General features: G+C 41.0%; 1 protein-coding gene and 1 long non-coding RNA gene across 4 annotated transcripts in view; one reads left to right on the top strand and one right to left on the bottom strand.

Moving 5' to 3' along the window:
• Window positions 1-11839, bottom strand: part of ESCO1 (establishment of sister chromatid cohesion N-acetyltransferase 1) — a 35325-nt gene extending 23486 nt beyond the window's left edge. Inside the window, exons 1-7 of one of the 3 annotated variants that reach the window (XR_012040928.1) lie at window positions 11596-11839; window positions 8710-8813; window positions 8307-8505; window positions 6358-7729; window positions 5589-5700; window positions 4148-4211; window positions 1867-1981 (exon numbers count right to left, since the gene is read on the bottom strand). Coding sequence is in view for 2 of the 3 variants with exons in the window: in XM_072852657.1 (XP_072708758.1) it covers window positions 1867-1981; window positions 4148-4211; window positions 5589-5700; window positions 6358-7729; window positions 8307-8503 (1860 nt within the window). In the remaining variant the exon portion in view is untranslated. The remainder of the gene's footprint in view (window positions 1-1866; window positions 1982-4147; window positions 4212-5588; window positions 5701-6357; window positions 7730-8306; window positions 8506-8709; window positions 8814-11595) is intronic. The other 2 variants (XM_072852657.1, XM_072852656.1) reach the window with 2 other exon arrangements.
• Window positions 11738-17999, top strand: LOC140647720 (uncharacterized). Its single transcript, XR_012040929.1, has 3 exons — window positions 11738-12582; window positions 14412-16276; window positions 16780-17999. It is a non-coding gene; the product is annotated as an uncharacterized lncRNA (long non-coding RNA).
• The last annotated feature ends 25 nt before the right edge of the window (window positions 18000-18024 follow it).

Genomic DNA, 18024 nt, shown 5'->3' with positions numbered 1-18024 from the left:
TACAAAATGGCTTAACAAATATTTGGGTTCCTCTATATGTTTTGACAATGCTAAAAGCAGTCCTGTCCCCACCCCTCACACCTCCCCCCCCAAAAAACAAAACAAAACCAAAAACCAAAAACCAAAACAAAACCAAAAACAAAACCAAACCGAGCAGTACCTTACCTAATGCTTTCTTGGTAAAGAGAACTACAGGCATTACCAAAATGCCTTTTCAACACAACAAAAAGCCTACTCTGAACTCAATGAAATCAAAGTGAATTAGATTTGTATGAAGTGCTGAAATATATTAGATATTATGGAGCTATTACTTTCACATTTAAAAATTAAACAGTGCTCACTTGCATTTTCCAGAAATACACACAGAAAACAAGAAACTAGGTCTCTCCCATTTTCCCTAATGTTCTTCATTGATGACCCATTCTTTATATGCTAAAATTTTGCTAGGTAAATAACTTAATTTTTACTGTTGAATACCTAGGGAAAAAATATTACTCTCCTAATTTGGGCTGAAAACAAGAATACTACCAGCATAGTCAATAAGTTGCAAAAAACCTCTTTGTATGAATACTGTAGAGGAGAGCTACACAACCTCTCTTCAGTAGCTAGCCAGAAAGTTATGTATTTCTTCTTGTCAAAGATCCTAGCAACTCTTCAGTCAAGTTCTATTACTGTATGAGCAAAAATTAAGTTAGCTTTACTGAAATGAAAAGGAATATTCTTATAGTCCTTTTAATATAGCTAAGATATTTAATAATGCATTTTAACTCAGTTGGTAAAATGAGTTTCAAAGAGGCAACAGCTGATATACTCCGGAAATGTTAGCTACAGTTCATTTCTCATCCTGTGACTAGGCATTCAAGTGGCTAGATTTGTATCACTTTAGGCTAATCAAGGATATGTTTATCAATTTAGTTCTCAGAAGCTTTGATTTTAAAATATTTCAGTATGGATATAAGAGAGTGTTCAGAATTCACCTGGTTCTATTTTAGTTAATATTTTCATGTGTATAATCCATGTATTGCATAAAAAAATTGCAATTTAGCAAGACCGCCAGTTATATGTGAGAGGGGTTAATTTCATAAGAAGCTTACTACATCGTCCTCGTTCCTAATGGCCTGGATTCCTCTCCCCCTGTAGCTTCCGAGCTCCAGCCCTTCATTTCTCAAGGCTTATCAGATGTGTGAATTATTAAAAACACAAAACAAAACACAACCAAAACCTCCAATTGTTTCACTATCAAGTTGTGTGATTCTACAAGATAGAAAAATGACTCTGTGTCACTCTCTTCCTTCTCATTTTGCATTTTCTTGTTTTAAAAGAAATACCTGCATTTGGTAGCTAATAGCAAATAAGGGTAAGAACAAATAACCAAACTAGTATTGCTGCTTAAATATTATGGTGAAAGTGAGTGCAGTCACAGGAAGATCTTTAAGTTTGTCTCAGAACACTGGACATTTGAATGATGCAGGAATAAATCTATTTATATTAATTTTGCACGCAATCTGCCAGATGCACCTCCCCTTGTAAATCTGAAATTTTAAGAAATGGATTTTGCACATAAGTAGAGGCAAGTTCATTCTCCCTAAAACAACTGTATTTTTACTGAGCAGCCATTCTATCAAAAAATGCAGAAATCCATTTTAACAAGAATCAGCTTTAAAGGTTAAGTCTGTCTGCCACCATTTTTTCCATCAATACTGAACAACAATCCAGTTCAGGTTCTACTTTCACAAATCATTTACAATGGCAATAGTAGTATGTATAAGTAATGATTTTTAGACAAGTTCATAAAAAAACAGCACTGCAAATTCAAAAGTAATTTCTTCGAGAAGCTATAAGCCTTACTAAAAGGGTATTACTTACTATGATCAGCTGCTTATCACCATCTTTTCCTGCTTCTTTTAGCTTCTGAATATGTTCCTCAGATGGTAGGAAGTTACTGCATTTTGATGCTAATGAAGGATTTGACAATGGAACCCTTGAAATATAAATATATTTCATGTTGAAAAAGGGACTGCTTATACATGTCATCCTAGATACTCAAAGCCATTGTGATTAGTATAACTAAACTTTAATGAGATGCAAATCCAAGTTAATTACCCAAAACACAGTCCTATATATTTTAATTTGTAATTCAAATGGAAAATTAAGGAAATAAAAGGATTAAACAAAAAATGCAGTTTGTGACTAGCCTAATTACAAGAATTTTTTTTTAATGAAAAAAATTTAAATTTGTAATCAAGTGGGGTAGGTTAGTCACAACCATTAACACAAGCATTTAACTGAGGCATTTTCAGACCACGACTGATGGTGCCTAATGCTATATATTTCCTACACAAGGTTTAGGTTTGTAGTTTTAGGTATCATACATCAGGCTGCTAAAGCAGACCATGTAAATATTCCCACAAATATAAGTGGGCAATATAAAACAGATGTCATAAATCTCTCAAATTCAATTCAAACTTATTCTCTTCTAATGGCTGGCAGTGAAGGGAGGGAGAAGAGGACCTGAGGAATAAATGGATGGATATCACTGGAATCACTCTCACTCAGTTTCAGTTTCCCCTCGTCATGATCAAAAGAAACACTGGAAGGTACTATAATACATCAACAAAGTTATTCTATGAACTTGCTACTATATTCAAGGGAAGAATAACATTAATTCCAGGTTTGGATAAAACTTGTGGAGATCACCAAAGCAAAACACATGCAAAAATACTCATACTTCAACTAGGTATTTACGTATTTCCTGTTTCTGAGCAAACTAAGGATATAGAGCGAAACACTTAATTGTAGCAGTTGCTGTAGTACATGTAGCAGGTTAATTCAGCGAGCTTTTTCAAAAATATAAACTCTTACCAGCCATTTTTAAAACAGCATTTTTTGTGCTAAATCAGAGCTAATTTTTTTTATTCCTGTCATGTGCCCCAAAATTTGCATTAAGTAGCTACTTCAAGGTTTGCCTTTTCCCACTGCAACCTTTTCTTACAAAGCCCTAAAGAGAGCTACACTGTATATATGCACATTACTCTATGTTATGGCAGGAATACCACAGAAAGAATGATGGTTTAAATCTTGGATAGCATATGGAAAGCAGGGTAAGAAAGCTCTTACAAGAAAAATATATATTCAAATATTAGTAAAGCAATACAGGCTTGTTCAGCTAATAAAGTTAATAAATTTGAGTAGATACCATAAAGCTGTTTGGCAGTTGAGAATTAAATATGAAAAATCAAAGTTACTGTAATATTTATTGAAAAAAAATCTAAAAATATTTATTTAGCTAGTTTCACATCTACCTTACCACCCATCTTCTGTGAAATTCCATAGTAGTAGAGTTTTTCAACATGTACAAAGGGGCTGGTTAGTCAGAATTGTTAATCTGGCCTCAGACAGATGTACTGAAAATGTACTGCATCATTTCTTCTTGTCTCCATTATGAATATAGAAAACAGTATCAATATACTAACCACTATGCCAACTATGTTGCTGTTCAAGGTATCAGGTACCAAGAAATTATTGTCTTTAGCTTGTAATTGGCTAAAACCAGAGACCATGTCAGAATTGTTCAAAAACTACAACAGTCAGCATGGATAAAATGTAGATTTGAACTGTTAGTAGCAAGAACAATGTAGTTAGTAGTAAGAACAAGAATCATTTTTATATGGCAGCCGACACCTTCATTTCACAGCAATCACAAAACAATCCCAAATTAAATCCCCTCTTCCCCACCAAAAAAGATTTCATATATATAAGACTCCCATAATTTAAGGATTAGAAAACTCTTCCAGAAGTAAGTGAAATAATTCAGTAAGTGAAAATCATGTGGTAAACCTTTCCTATACTCTCTGGTTATCATCTGATTTGAGGAAGAGACCATTAGAAATGTTTTCCAAACTCTGTTAAATTCTACTTTTTAAAATAAATGTGCAGTTACAAATATCTTACTTAATAATTTTCTTAACAAAATAAAAACATCCCTTAATAACTGAGTAAAATGAAGGTCTACTTTTATAAAGGACAAGTCACTTATTTGAAACTGAAAGTTGAGGCTCGGAGACAACAGAACAGTTAGTCTTATAATAAAACCTCTCATAACCCTATGGAAGGTTACTGTAATTTCATAGCGTATGAAACACTATACCTGTTCTCAGTTTCAGAAGTTTGATTTGTAAATGAAGGTTGCGTCAACTGCTTGGGAGCCAAACCTACAATTAATCAAAGATTATAACTTTATAATGAAGTTTTTAGTTGCAAAGGAAATTTGAGCTACACAAATAGTGATCTGCAAAAACATATCCAAGACAATGTTGCAAATTGTGCATGGCCAATAAAAAAAGATACAACCTTGAGGCAGTACTCAGGTGTTTTTCCATATATACTTAAAAAAAATATGCAATTTACTTCAACATTTCCACAGCACTTCTGCAAAGCAGTTTGCTAGCAGCTAAACAAGGCCAGTAGTGAAACTACATAGGAGTTTAAATCTGTTTATACTGACACCCATATAAATAGCTCTATGTATGGTATTAGAATCATAAATGTACAGTATGCCCCCATCCGAGGTGTGTCCTGTAACACTTAAGGAAAATAAATGATCAAGAATAGCAAAAGAAAGAAAAATCATTTTTTACATTCTCTAACAGTACAATTAGAATATTTTGCCCTTCAAAAATACCCTACAATGGCAGGGGAAAAAAGAAACTATTTAGTAAAGCTAAATAGTTAACAGTGCACTCAAAATCAGGTTCAGAGTAAAAAACCCCAAACAAACAAACAAAAAAAACCAAACGAAAAAAAAACAAAACTCAAACCAAACCAAAAACCCCAACAAACCAAAAACCCAAAAGCAAAAGGATGAAACATCAAGAGGGAATTTAATGAAGAAATATATTAGTGATCCATCGATAGTATTTCTTAGTCAAATGTACTTGAGTCAAAATATTCACATCACAACCATCATGAGGTTTGACAAACTGCATTCACAGGCTGATAAATGAAGACTGGGTAATAAAAACAGGAGAGTGATTACTCAATTAATAATTTTGTCAAGATCAAGTAGAACGATTTAGGAGAAAGAAATGCACATACTTATTCAAAGGAAGCAGTAACCAACAGAGAATCCTTGCCAGAAACCGATCCAAGAGAAGAACCCAATTGAAATAGGGAAGTTTTACTACTTTATTAAATGGAAAAGGAAAGAATTTGATGGGGGTTTTTTCTGTTTGTTTGTTTGGGTTTTTTTTAAAAGTTGTCACTTCACTTTTACTCAAATGGAGTATATTTAAGCATTAAAATATTCATGCATAAAGCACAAAGATGCACTAAAAGCAGAGCTGGGTAGAAAAACAGACACCTCTCTTCCCACTACACAGCTCAGAGAGAAAAGGACATTCACTGCTACTGAAGTGGCCATGGGTGCGACGCACAAAGAAATATGAAAACCCTGGTGAACAGTTCCAATCCCAGAAGTTTAGCTCTGCACCAACTGTACCTTATTCTGTGAAACACTCCTCTGAAAGGAAGACTTATGCTTCCCATATAACTGGTCAGAAGAAGAGGAAAAACTAGTAGTATACAGTTACCTTGAGGTTCACTTTCTCCGGGTTCTTTTTTTAATTGTTTTGGTGGTTTAGGAGCTGTAACATACTTTACTGGAGAACTTTCTGGACTTGATTCCAAATGTAATCGAAAGTTCTGAACAAAACAGAAAACATTAAATAAAAAATCTAAACTATTTAATGCCTCTAACCTATTAACAAAATCACTCAGTTAACTAAGTATTAACATCTTGAATACAACACCAGTTTTCCGATTCCTACATTATTTTAAGCAAACAAAATGCAACTGATTAGCTAGTCCATACTGAAGTTTGTGGTATTAATTTTGCAAAAAATATTTTTCATTTTATATATAAGCTTGTAAAATACTTCCTTATAGAACACGTTTGTCCTTAAAATCTTAACTTTTAATAGAACCTCACTCAGATAGAGAACACTTTTTTCCCCTCTCATTTCTTTTAATACACCTTTTCAGAACAGAACAGCTACGCAAGCTTAAGTCATCAAAAGGTGTCCATATGAATCTGTACAACCTCTGGCTCCAGTAGGAAATGTTATCGATCAACATTTAGTGAACTACAGAACTTAAGAGGGTGGAACAGATTCATTTTCCGGCTTACTATCATCCTGTCTATGACAATGCATCAGTAAAGGATCTTTAATACATTCAAAAATTTTAAGTTACTGTAAAATAAAGTAATTGTTAAAACAAACTTTCTGAGCATGGCATTCTCAGAAAACAGAACAGATTTAGAACACCCTCCCACCATACACCATAATTAAAATGACTTACCTCATCTGGTCTTGGCTCACATAAATGTTTTGTCAAATTACGCAACAAACCATTTTCTGCACCTCTCTTTGTGGGCTGTTTTATTTCTAATGTCACTTCTTTAGCTCCAGCTCTTTCAGATGAAGGATCTGATTTCTCCTGCACACAAGTTGCACTTTCATTCTCAGAGAGTCCTGTTATTGACAGCTTGCCTTGTGCCTTTGAAAGCTCTGCTTCTGTAGCTACTTGACTTGCCTCTGAAACTTCTGGGTAATCTTTCAACACAGAAAGCCTGGGGGCATTTGCAGAATTTAAGTTACTTTGCTTCATGTTACTAGCTTTCAGTAATTTAATTTTGGTCCATTTGGAGTTTTTGTTTGTGGAGTTATTTCTGCCATTCAGAGTGCATTTGACAGGCATTCCTTTTTTGCTAGGGAAAAAACGTTTGCATTGAGTACTTTGACTAGGTTCTTTCTGAGTAAGCATTTCACTTTGTTGAAGCTGTATGTCGGCATACTTTTCTTCTGTTTTGCTATCCTCAGCATTAGGGGAATCTTTTTTCACCTCTACTGTATCTGACTCAATCTCACCTGCGATTTCTTCACAAAGTTCAAGGATGCTTACCCTTTTGGATTTCGCATCGTTCTCTGGTTGATCAGCCACATTTGTTTCACTTACAGATGGCTGTGAAATCTTTTTTGGTTTTGTACTGTTTTTTACGTTCTGATGCATTTGTTGCTTTTCCTTAGTTATTGTCTTAGAATTTGGCTTAAGAAAATCCGTTTCCACTTTCTTTGTGTTGCTAGGAACAGGAGATACAGGGCCCATTTGGTCTTTCTTAACTTCCTCAAGACTCTCATCAGGACATAATGATGACCCTTGAAGGTTGTGTTGAAAGCTGCTGGAATTATCATTTTTATTGTCTGCTTTACATTTTTTCTCTTTCAGAGAGCTGGTCACTTCTACATGTATTTCTTTATCCTCATTTGTATTGTTTGGCTTTATTTTTGTGTTTTTCTGTTCTGTTTTCTCTCCAGCAGATTTAACTACTTTTGCTGCAACACTGTGAACATGTCTTTTTGCCTGGCTACTTTGTTTAACTTCCAAAGCTTTTTCTTCTTTAACTTCTCTGTTGCGCAGGGATCTTGCTGGTACATGTACATGTGTTAACTGCTGCAGTCTCTGTGATCTCCTCATTACTGGCTCATTCGGCGCAATTACACATTTTGACTTAGGAATTTCTTGCACAGATTTTTTCTGGCATACCTCCTTAATTTTTGTAGATTTAGGCTGCTGTTGGACCTTTTTGTCAGGTATTGTTTTATTATTTGAGTTGAATCCTGACGATCTCGTAGTCATGCGCGTTCCTAGTTCAGGTTCATTGGTGTTGTCACTGAAAGATTCAAATAATTATTTTTTCAGCATCCAGTAAGTAGAATTTGTCATAAAACTCTTCTCATTCCTACTAGCCTCTGCCTCTAACTTTTTTTTCTTTTCTTTTTTAAAAACACTAGATCTTACACCCTCAATACTTTCAGAAGAATTTTCTCTAGAATCATTCTAAAAATACTTCACTTCCACCTGGTTACTCTTAAGCGTAGTACTTAATGTTTTTTATGCATGGCAAGACTGAACTATGAACCCCAGATGAATACTTTTTAACATCTCTAGCAGTTTTTAATTGTTGACGCTTGTGGCTTTCAAATGAAGTATTAGCTTATACAATATTGGACTTATTTTCACTTCAGAAACTTTTTTTGGAGGAACTCTTTCTGGATTTCCAGACATGATTCCAGACAAAGATCATGTAGCAGATATTACACTTAATGATTTAAGGCTGATCTTCCCACTAGTACTATTTAACTATTTAGCTGTATCTTTAACTCAAATTCATTCTGCTTAGATTGTTTCTGCACTAATTTACTCTAGGAAGATAACCTAGAACAATTACTTATTTTTTTGTCACTGACCTGTTTGATTTGACAGAAGTTTTGAGTACAGTTTTCTCCTGCACTGAACACTGATTAGGCTTTGATTTATTTGAGACATGTTTTGTATCTGACACCTCTTTTTCCTTCTTCGCTGATGATGGTTTGCTGTTCTTGTCCAGCTTTGGACGTTTAGCAGAAGGTTCTACTAACATAGACTTCCTTTTCTGAGCTGCCATTTCTGTAAAACACAATAATTGATTCAGCTTTTAGAGTCTCTGTCAACTGTTGTTACAATGTCAGTTAATATAACCAAAGATTTGCCCATTTTAGAAAATAAGGTAACTGATATTTGCTTTTCCTTTTAGAGGCAGACCATGCTAACTGTGATCAGAAAGCAAATCATCGAAGCAATCTCAAATCAAGTTACATTTATTTTACTTACAGGTTTTTACAAGAGGCAATCGATGTTTAGGCCAAAGTAACTTGTCAAGGTGTGCCAAGAGCATTCCTTATGTATATGCTTACAAACAGGACGTTTCATGCCACCTATGAAAAATATAAAATGTTCATGCGGTAAGCACTTTATTAACTTCCTTGTCAGACTCTGAATTTGGCGTTCCCACCCTCTTCCATCCCTTCAAACAATGCTTAGCTTTAAAGTTTGTTCGATAATCAATTAAAAAAACAAACAACCTACAAATTTTATTTCCACATCCAACAATTTTTGGCAATTTGCTGTCTTAAGCATTACCCTTTTACCGTTCCAAAGGTGGCAGATATAGTACCATCTGAAGGGAAGTTTCTCAGCCTTTCGCATTTTTCCAGAAAATAGTATGCTGCTCTCTTTCATAGCCCGCAAAAAAGTGGGCCTGCTGTCAATCCTTTGCCTCACAGCAACACTGAATAAATCCATTAGACTCTACTAAGTTTTGTGGCTGCTACTACAGACCGTCACAGACATCAGCAACCGCCTATAACTGTTCCCTTCTAATATGACTTAAGCTACAAATCGGAGACAGAAAGTGTAGAAAGTAGCATTGTTTGAGACATTTGCCTTGGGCAGTTAAAGATGATGTCTTCATGAGAACTGAAATGATGTTAATGATGCAGAAGTTAATCTGCACAAGAGTCTGAAAAACTAGCAGAGATCCTCAGTAAAAGGTCTTCACAGATTCGGTTGATCATACCTTTCACATCTATTTGTGGCTTCTGAAACTTTTATTCAAAGCCTCTGTTCTCTTATTCAAAGACACTGTTCTTGTATTATGGCATAAGTAGTAATTGTTCAGCAAAGTTTCACTAATATATTTTTAAAATTAAGTTTACTGGAAGACTCAGTGCTCAGAACTTCCACATCACCTTTTTAGGTCAAGAATTTTCTATTAATTTTTGCCATTGACAGACTGACAAATAAATATTTCTGTAACAAAAACATATTACTTTTCAAACCTTAACTAATCTGATGTTAAATTTGACAGATTTTAAGGTCAAACTTAGTTACCATTTGTATAACAAAATTAGTTAAACTTAGTTACACTTAGTTAATAAACTTAGTTACACTTAGTTACAATTAAACTTAGTTACAAGTTACCATTTGTATAACACAGACCAGATACTTTCATTTCATTACAACTACAGTAAGCTTTCCGGTATTGACAAATGCATGTCTTTCTCTAACAATTTGTAAGATACTTACATTAATCTCCTTTTAATAATTATTCATTATCCAAAAGGAAAAAGTAAAAAGCTGTACTTTTTATTTTCTTTCAGACTTTAAATTGTCCTTAACCCCATATTCATTTATCCACTCTTTTATGGAGACACTTCTAACCATGCAAGACTGATAATGCTCAAATTCCAGACACTACACCAGTGCTGTCTTCTGACTTTCTCCTTTAAAGAAGCTGCATGACCAGCAACTTATATTTGCAACAGAATTAAAGAACACATCCAGGGAAGAAATCTCTAATAACACTTTTTGTAGTGCTACTTCTATGTCACTCCCTAAGGAGCAGGTACAGAATTTGTACGCCTTGCTTCTAATGGCTCAGGAGCTCCATGACACTTAGCAAGCCTAGGGGTTTCCACTAGTCAAAGATTACCCGCCAGAGCTGCAGTATAGCCACTCACACCGCAAATAACAGCTCTAGTTGTGGAATAAGTCTTCGGTCTTATATTCTCTTACTTTAGAGCACAACATTGACTCTCAGAATTTGAGAGCACTGTGACACACACTGTATACACCTCGACCTTCTTGTGTTTTTTTCCAGACATATACATACATCGCCGTCACTCTCAGCCACACAACATGGCATACTCAAGAAAGACTTTCAAGTACAAAACAGAAAATAAAATCCTTCCCTCACCAGTACTGCTTCTCAGGACACTGACAAATACACTCTCCTCCCACAAAGAGAACTAGCTCTTTAATAGTCATTTCTTTCCTACTAATACTTTGCACAGCAGAGCAAGGACTTTTCCAGACGTTCAAGAACTGGCAGTTTCTGCCCTGAAGAAGTCCCCTCTAGTAAAAACCAAATTATGGAAAGAAGGGAAGACACAGACGTACAAGAACAAACTACACAACAATCAAAGGCTTTGGTGCAAGAAGCAGAGGAAAAACACCAGCACGCAACTCCCACACCCTCAAGTGCTTAAAGCGGGGGCGAGCCCTTGGCCTCTGCTGAGGCTGGGGGCCCACCCGCTTGACAGGGCGCTGGGGTCTCACACATGAGCCTCCCCCGCTGACTGCCACGCGCAGAACCGCGCAGCCCCCGCGCCTTAACTCCCGGCTGAGACCCCACGACGGAACTCCAGAGGAAGGAAGAAAAGGGACGGCCTCCAAGCGTGGCCCAGTGTCATCCGCCTCAGCGCCCCGTCGTGACAATCCTTCTGGAGCAGGGCCTGGCAGGGAGCCCCTAAACCCGGCCAAGCGTTCCCAGGCCAAGGCAAGCGCCACCGAGGAGCAAGGCGGGGGCTGCGGAGAAGCAGCCGTACACCGCACGGCGCCCCCCCAGCTCCCACTCGCGGAGTCGGCGAGAGGGTATCGCCCGCTCACTCCCATCGCGATCGCGGAGACAGCGGCGGCCGCAGGCAGACCCGGGCCCGGGCCGCGGCCGACGAGACAGGCCCGAGGAGGAGACGCCGGCCTTTCGGCCCCGAGGCGGGGGCAGACGGCACCTCTCCGCGCGAGGACGGGCTGCCGGTCACGGAGCGGGGGGCGAAAGGCTGACGGGAGCCGCCGGCACACGGGGCTGCGGGGGGCACGCAGACGGACACACGCTTCCTCTCGCCCCGCTCCCCCCTCCGGCGCGAGGCGGCCGCTTACCTCGCGCGAGTGTCAGCGACGTGCCGGCAGCGCGAGCCGCCCTCCTCGCCCGGCTGGCCAGCTGCGGGGGGGAAGGGAGGGGAGGGGGGGCGGGGAGGGGGAGGGGTGAGGAGGGGGCGGGGCGGAGGCGCGCGCAGGCTGCGGCGTAGAGGTCAGCGCGGCTCGCGCCCCCTTCCTACCCCCCTGCGAAGCGGCAGCGGCAGCGGCGAGCCCCGGCCTCAGACCTGCTCACATCCGGGCACCGGGGCAGCCCCGCCCCGCCCCGCCCCGCCCGCCGCCGCGCGATCCACCCCTCGCCGGAGACGGGACACTTCCGGCGGGCGGCGGAGGGAGGCGATGTTTGCGCATGCGCAGCGGGCGCCGCGGGCGTACCGGCCAGCGCGAAGGGAGCGCGAAGGGAGCGCGGCGGGCGGGGCGGTCCCTGCCGGCTGCGGGGGATGGGGTCCCCCGCACCGCCCAGCTGCCCGCCCTCAGGGCCTCCCCGCCCTCAGGGCCTCCCCGCGGGACCCGCTGTCGGTGGGGCGGGAAGTCTGTTCCCACCGCCTCAGCGGGTGCCCGGCGCTGCCCCCGCCCCGGCCGGCCGGGCGGCCTTATCGCGCCCGCTCAGCCAGCTCGCACCGGCTCGGGCCCGGCCTGGTTGTTAGGCCCCGTCCTCTGTCGTTAGGCTCCTCGCCTGTCAAAAACGAGGGGGAGAGCAGCACGGCGTGCGGACAGGCCAGTGGTGATGAAGCGACTTGCGTCGTGGCCCGCAGTGTGTCAGTGACACCTCATGACTGGCACAACTAAACGCGAAATGAAAAGTCTCCCGAAGTCATGCACTTCCTGGTAATGCTGGTGTTACAGCAGCGTGTGGTCGCAGCAGCATTTCCCAAGTGTTTGTGGGCTGCTTACCGCAAATATGTTTGGAAATCCCTCTGAAGGTTGTTTTTTGGTGCTGTTCTGGAAGTGATCTCCGCCCTTGCAACACCTTTGGAAACTTCTCTAAGGGTATATTTTGGGGTTACTGGGGATTTCCTGCTGATCAGTTTTGCTTTAGGTGCACAGGCACCAGTAGGCCTCCTAAGCGCAGGTGCAGTGTTGTGCCAGCGGACGTGGCTTGAGCGTAGCAGCAGTACAGATGCTTGTCTGTGTCTCGGAGACTAAAGAGCCTTGCTGGGTGTGTCCTGGTCCTGTGCAGTCTCCACTTCTCTCTCCAGAGCAATGAGCTCACTCAGTGAACTGCCTTTTTGAGTCCAGTGAGGTTTGCTTTCCCAAGTTCGGTAGTAACCCTGCAGATGCCGGCCAGCTGTTTTAAAAGTTGTGTTCTGCACTGTGTTTCACAACTCGTTCTACAGCATAGCCATCTATTTGTGATTTTAGTTTTCCTTTTTCTGGGATATTTCAGTCCTTACTACACTGGGTAATGGATTTGTACCTCATCTAACCTTAGGTTGTGGCTTCAGTGCCTCAGCATATTTCTGGGTCTGGGCCTATGTCTACATTGGCAAGTAATAAGAGAAGTTCTGAGTGAGCGAAGGGGAGTGGAGGTCTGACATCCACACCACTGATGTGCCAGTCCAGACCAGTGTTAGTCTAGTCCTGTGGATGCAGTGATCACTAGGGTTGGAACACGTTAGGGACCTTCTGGGGATGTATCTGTGGGTTTGGTTTCCTTCAAAAGGAATCCATTACGCAGACTCCAACACCCTGCATGGCAAGTGGGAGCAATCGGAAGGTTTCCTTCAAAAGTGTGCTCCTGATCCTAACTAGAATAGTAATGTAGAGATACTTCGTGCATACGTAGTGCATTCCAACCATATTACCAGGCTAGAGCTAACCTGATGTACCTCCCACCTGAAATGCATATAGTATGTGTGCCAGGATCTCAACATTAAGTAGCTTTGCTGTGCCTGTTCACTCCTATCAGTAAGTCCTACTTGCTAATATAGACACAGTCTCATCTTATTTGACTGCAAATTTACATGGTGATGTGTATGCATCACTACATCAGAACGACTGGAGAACAGCATGATGAACTTTGGCATTAGCCAACCAATAAATTACCGTGAAAGATGTTAGAAGAAAATTTTTTGAATGGCAGCATGCAACAGGTTTTCTCCCAGAGATTTCTGATTTCCTGTACAGATTTCTGGTTACAGTTTGCTGATCTAACAGACAGAGAGCGCACAAGTAATTTAGTACTTGGAAGCCACACAGCGTAGACATTCCGCAAATATTCTTTTGTTAATGTTTGAAGTATTTAAAAACTGGTTAATTTGATTTTTATTATAAACTTTTTAGGCCTTTTTGTAATCTTCCAAACATTTTACTGATTTCTATAGCTATTACATTTATGGGATTAATTGTTGGAAATTGCAGCCAAGTTGCTGAATAGCGTAAAAAAATTTTATGTATAGATCAAATTACCTGGAGATATTTTGTTCTGTCTGTAAATTTTTTTTGTCTCTTTATTAACTGAAACAAGGAACTGCCTTCCTTGATAAGTCCTCTTTCTGGGCACACTTCATGGAAGCACAGTTTGTCCTAGACAAATGGAAATTTTCAGCAGCTGCAGTTTTTTAAAAAGCTGGTAGGAGGAGATGTTATTTATAACTCCCTATAACAGCTCCTCTTTAATGCATGATAATCTGCTGTGACTTTACAATGAACGCAGCAACATGTGGTCTCCTACAGTAACCTGCAGAATACTTTCCAGATGAAGGATACTTTAATCACTGGGTTGCCTGTAAATTTCCTGGAGGATGATAAAAGCATTTGTTTATGTTATCGCTGACTCTGTAAATTTAACATGATGTTTTCCCTTCCCTCTTTCTCAGGAGCATGAAGCAAGTAAAGCTGGATTTTCTGACATCCTTCTGTGGAATAGTAATTTGCAGTACATCAGGGAAGTAGTAAAGAAACAAGCATTCTTATAAAGCATTAAATTCCAACATTTGGAAAAACTCAGTTAATGGGATAGAAGAATATGAGTAAATCTCCAGTTTTCCACAGAAAGTGGTAGCATTTTGAAGCACCGATGTCAGTGTGAACTTGGTAGCAAATGTCACTTTGCTGAAAGAACACAAACTTTACAGAAATTTACTCTCCTCAGAAGTTGCGGTGAATACGAACAGGAGTATATGTTAATTTAGCCTTGTTTACCACTACTGCAATACTGCTGGAGTGCCTTTTGACTGCAGCTAAGTGAAAAATGACTTGCTTCTAGGTTATGCCTTTTTTCACATGAGCAATAACTCAGCTGATATATGGATCATCACACTACTTGCAGGGAGTGCCCTGTTGAGCTACAGCTTCAGGAGATGCAGTGACCCTGTGTTAACAGCTGACTGTCAGTCACCGAAAAGGGGAAGCCTCTTCCGCTATTTTCTCCACTTTCTTTCCCCACTCTCAGCAGTGCGCTCCAACTCCTTACCTCATGCCACCCACCCTCTAGCATCTGAGGGACCCCTCTAGGCAAGCAAATTTAACTCACTGAGCTAGCAAAAAATTAACCCAGTGGAAGAACTGTATCATACTCTGCCCGGGCAAGAAAGGCTGAGGACCATACCACTGGAATCAGGGAGGATAAGAAAAGGCAGGGGAGAAGGAAGAGCAAGCCTTTCCCGTTGGGCATGAGGGAGCTGTTAACATAGGCAGCTGCTTGTGAAACTGCAGCCTTAGGGTGGGCTACATAGATAAGAGGATTGAGCTCTTGATCCCACACTCAATCACAGCAGTCCTGCTAGCACGCAGACCTGGCAGCCCCATTTGACATGCTAACACACTCCCAGCCTGCCCTACTGCTTATCAGACATCTCATCTGATCTGACATCTGATTGACGTGACTGACAACCAAGAGGCAGTAGCTGCTTAAACCTCTCAGCTGTAATTAACCCTGCAAGCACTCCTAGTGCATCAGAAGAATGCCTCAGAGAGGTTAGCTAAGGCCACATGTGAAGCTGATTTAAACTAGTGGTTTTCTAATCACTAAATGTATAGATCCTTTAAGGGACTGGAAGAGTAGCTGTGGCAGCATAGGGCCCTGATTTCCATCCATTCAGCAGATTCAAGAAGTCCCTCTACCCTCATTCAGGAAGAAGAGAGAGGCTGATTTTTGCGTCTCCAGTAGAAAGAAAGAGACAGGAAAATAGGATCCTGCAGAGGAGGGGGTGTTTGCCAATGAAGAACCGCTGGCTGTTGTGGCTGCTGGTGCATTTGGCAGATTTTTCCTTTTCTTCTGTTGGAATGAAAATTAAAAAAAAAACAAATGAACATGGCTGGGATATCCTACAGCAGATTGGCTGCAAGAGTTATTTTGCTGACTGGTAAGAAGCACCACTAGCCTATTGTGGGGAGTGGATCCAGGATGTATGTTGGAGGTGTGTGGAAACCCCCCAGGGAGATTCTCTTGGGCTTTTTTATACCTTCCTCTTTCTTTTTCATTGCCTTGAGCATTATAAGGCTCTTTTTTACCAACTGGCATCCTGGGATGAGAACCACAGCACATAGCTCAGGCTGAAGGGTGCCTGTGCATGACAGCAACTCGGTGACTCCGGGGACAAATGTTTCCTCTTTTTTTTGCAGGGCAGTGGTGCATTGAGCTGAAGCGGCCTGGGGAGAGCACGGTGTGCTTGCTCATGAGCACCATGTGCAGGGCTTAAAGTCCTCTTCCTGGCAGGTCTGAGTCATTTGCATGAGCCAGGTGGGTAGGAGTTGTAGGTGAAGGAGGCAGTTCCCTTAACGAAATTCCCGTGTAGATGGCACATGGGGCAATAGGGATTGGAGGGTGCCCTGACTGCCCAGAGTTAAAGAGCTTTACAGGGGATCTAGCTAAGAAAGTGAGGGGCCCATATTGAAAATGGGGGGGGGACAGCAGAGTCAGGTGTTTTGTTGGGTTTTTTTTTGCAGGGAGGCAGGAAAAAAACTGGGCTGGGACTTGTCCATTTTGCTTGCATGCTGAACGTGAGATTTTGGGGGGGGGGGAATGGGAGGAGCAGGGATAGAAAGGACTGTAGCTAGCTGCATCTGGAGGGAAGCCTGGCAGCTGGTTTGCAGAGATTTGGGGCCAGGCCAGACAGTGGCTATATACATAGGTGAGTGGTGCATAGGGATCCAGACAGTTACAGAAAAAGGGAAGGGGCCCGTTGCCTGAATCATTTGGGAACCGCTGAGATAAACAAGCTGCTTCATTCTGTTGACTTGAAGGGCTGAAACAGTTGACTACTAGATCTCTGTTGGAAATGGCAACTTGCAGCAGGGAGAAGGTAAGGAGACACCTCTGAAGCGTGATACTCGATGCCATACTGACAGGACCGTGATGACCTGCCTGGAGTCACCAGCGCTTTATTGACATTTGCTTGACACCAGCTCCTGTAGAGTTGTAGACTGTTCTCCATAGCCCATTCTGCTGTGTCTTGTAAACTGTGCTGTTACATGTTCTGGTTTCTAAAAAGAGCATTAATCATTCTGCTGTTCAGTATGAAACGTATGCCATGGGTTAGTTTGTCTGCATTCATAGAACTGTATTTTTCTATTTGAAACTTTCAGTTTTTCTAGGTCTATTTGGCAAGAGTAGACATAGTAAATTACACCTTAAAATCTTGGTCTTTATGAACTGCTACTAAGACAGCTAAGGTCACAGATGGTTCCTGAGTGACTGAAGGCCTCACAGGTAAAAAGAACAGTACCTTGTATTGACTCCAAGAGCAAATTGAGAAGAGGTGGATGTTCTGGAGCATGTATATAACGTGTACTGTTTTGAGCAGGGGGACTGGACTAGACAATCTCTAGAGGTCTGCTCCAACTTCAACTACTACGCGATTCTGAACTAGGAAGAAAGTTTTCTTTAAGAGGTGTCTGCAACCTTTGTGACTTGGAATTTCATTTTCATTATACTCCATCTTTCCAGTAATGAGTACATTGATAACTGACGATTTTCTCCTACCTCCAACATTTCACATCCCTGTTGCTGTCTGGATACTCAGATCACAGGAAAAGCCAAATAAAAACCCTATGAATTCACACTGTTCTGAATAGAGGGCACATTCTGGAGTCAGTATTTTGGCTCACTAGTGAAAGTCTCTGTACAGGGTACAAAGATACTACATAGCAAAAATGTTTATGGCACTTCTTGCTAGCTTGTGCGTCCCCTGCAAGAACTGAGGTGTCTGTTTCAGCAGATCTGACTGGGAAAGCTTGAAGATATCCGTAGTAAAATTTGATTGTTGCCACTTCACACACTGTGCTTCCAACAATGCATTTTCCCTAATGGAGTGTTAAGGAAAAACACTCTACATTTGGGGAAAAAAACCCAACTTTATAGACGTTTACTAGACATAGCTTTAAAGAGAAATGTCTCATGGGGATTTGTATATGAGATTGGACCTAAATGAAATAAGACAGTGCAAAGAGACAGAAATTCTGCCATTAATCATGTTGCTTTTATTTAAA

This window comes from Ciconia boyciana, chromosome 2, assembly GCF_034638445.1.
Source record: "Ciconia boyciana chromosome 2, ASM3463844v1, whole genome shotgun sequence".
In the NCBI taxonomy this organism is placed as follows: Eukaryota; Metazoa; Chordata; class Aves; order Ciconiiformes; family Ciconiidae; genus Ciconia; species Ciconia boyciana.
Note: the sequence above shows the minus strand (reverse complement) of the source record. Positions and strands in the feature narration are given on the sequence as shown.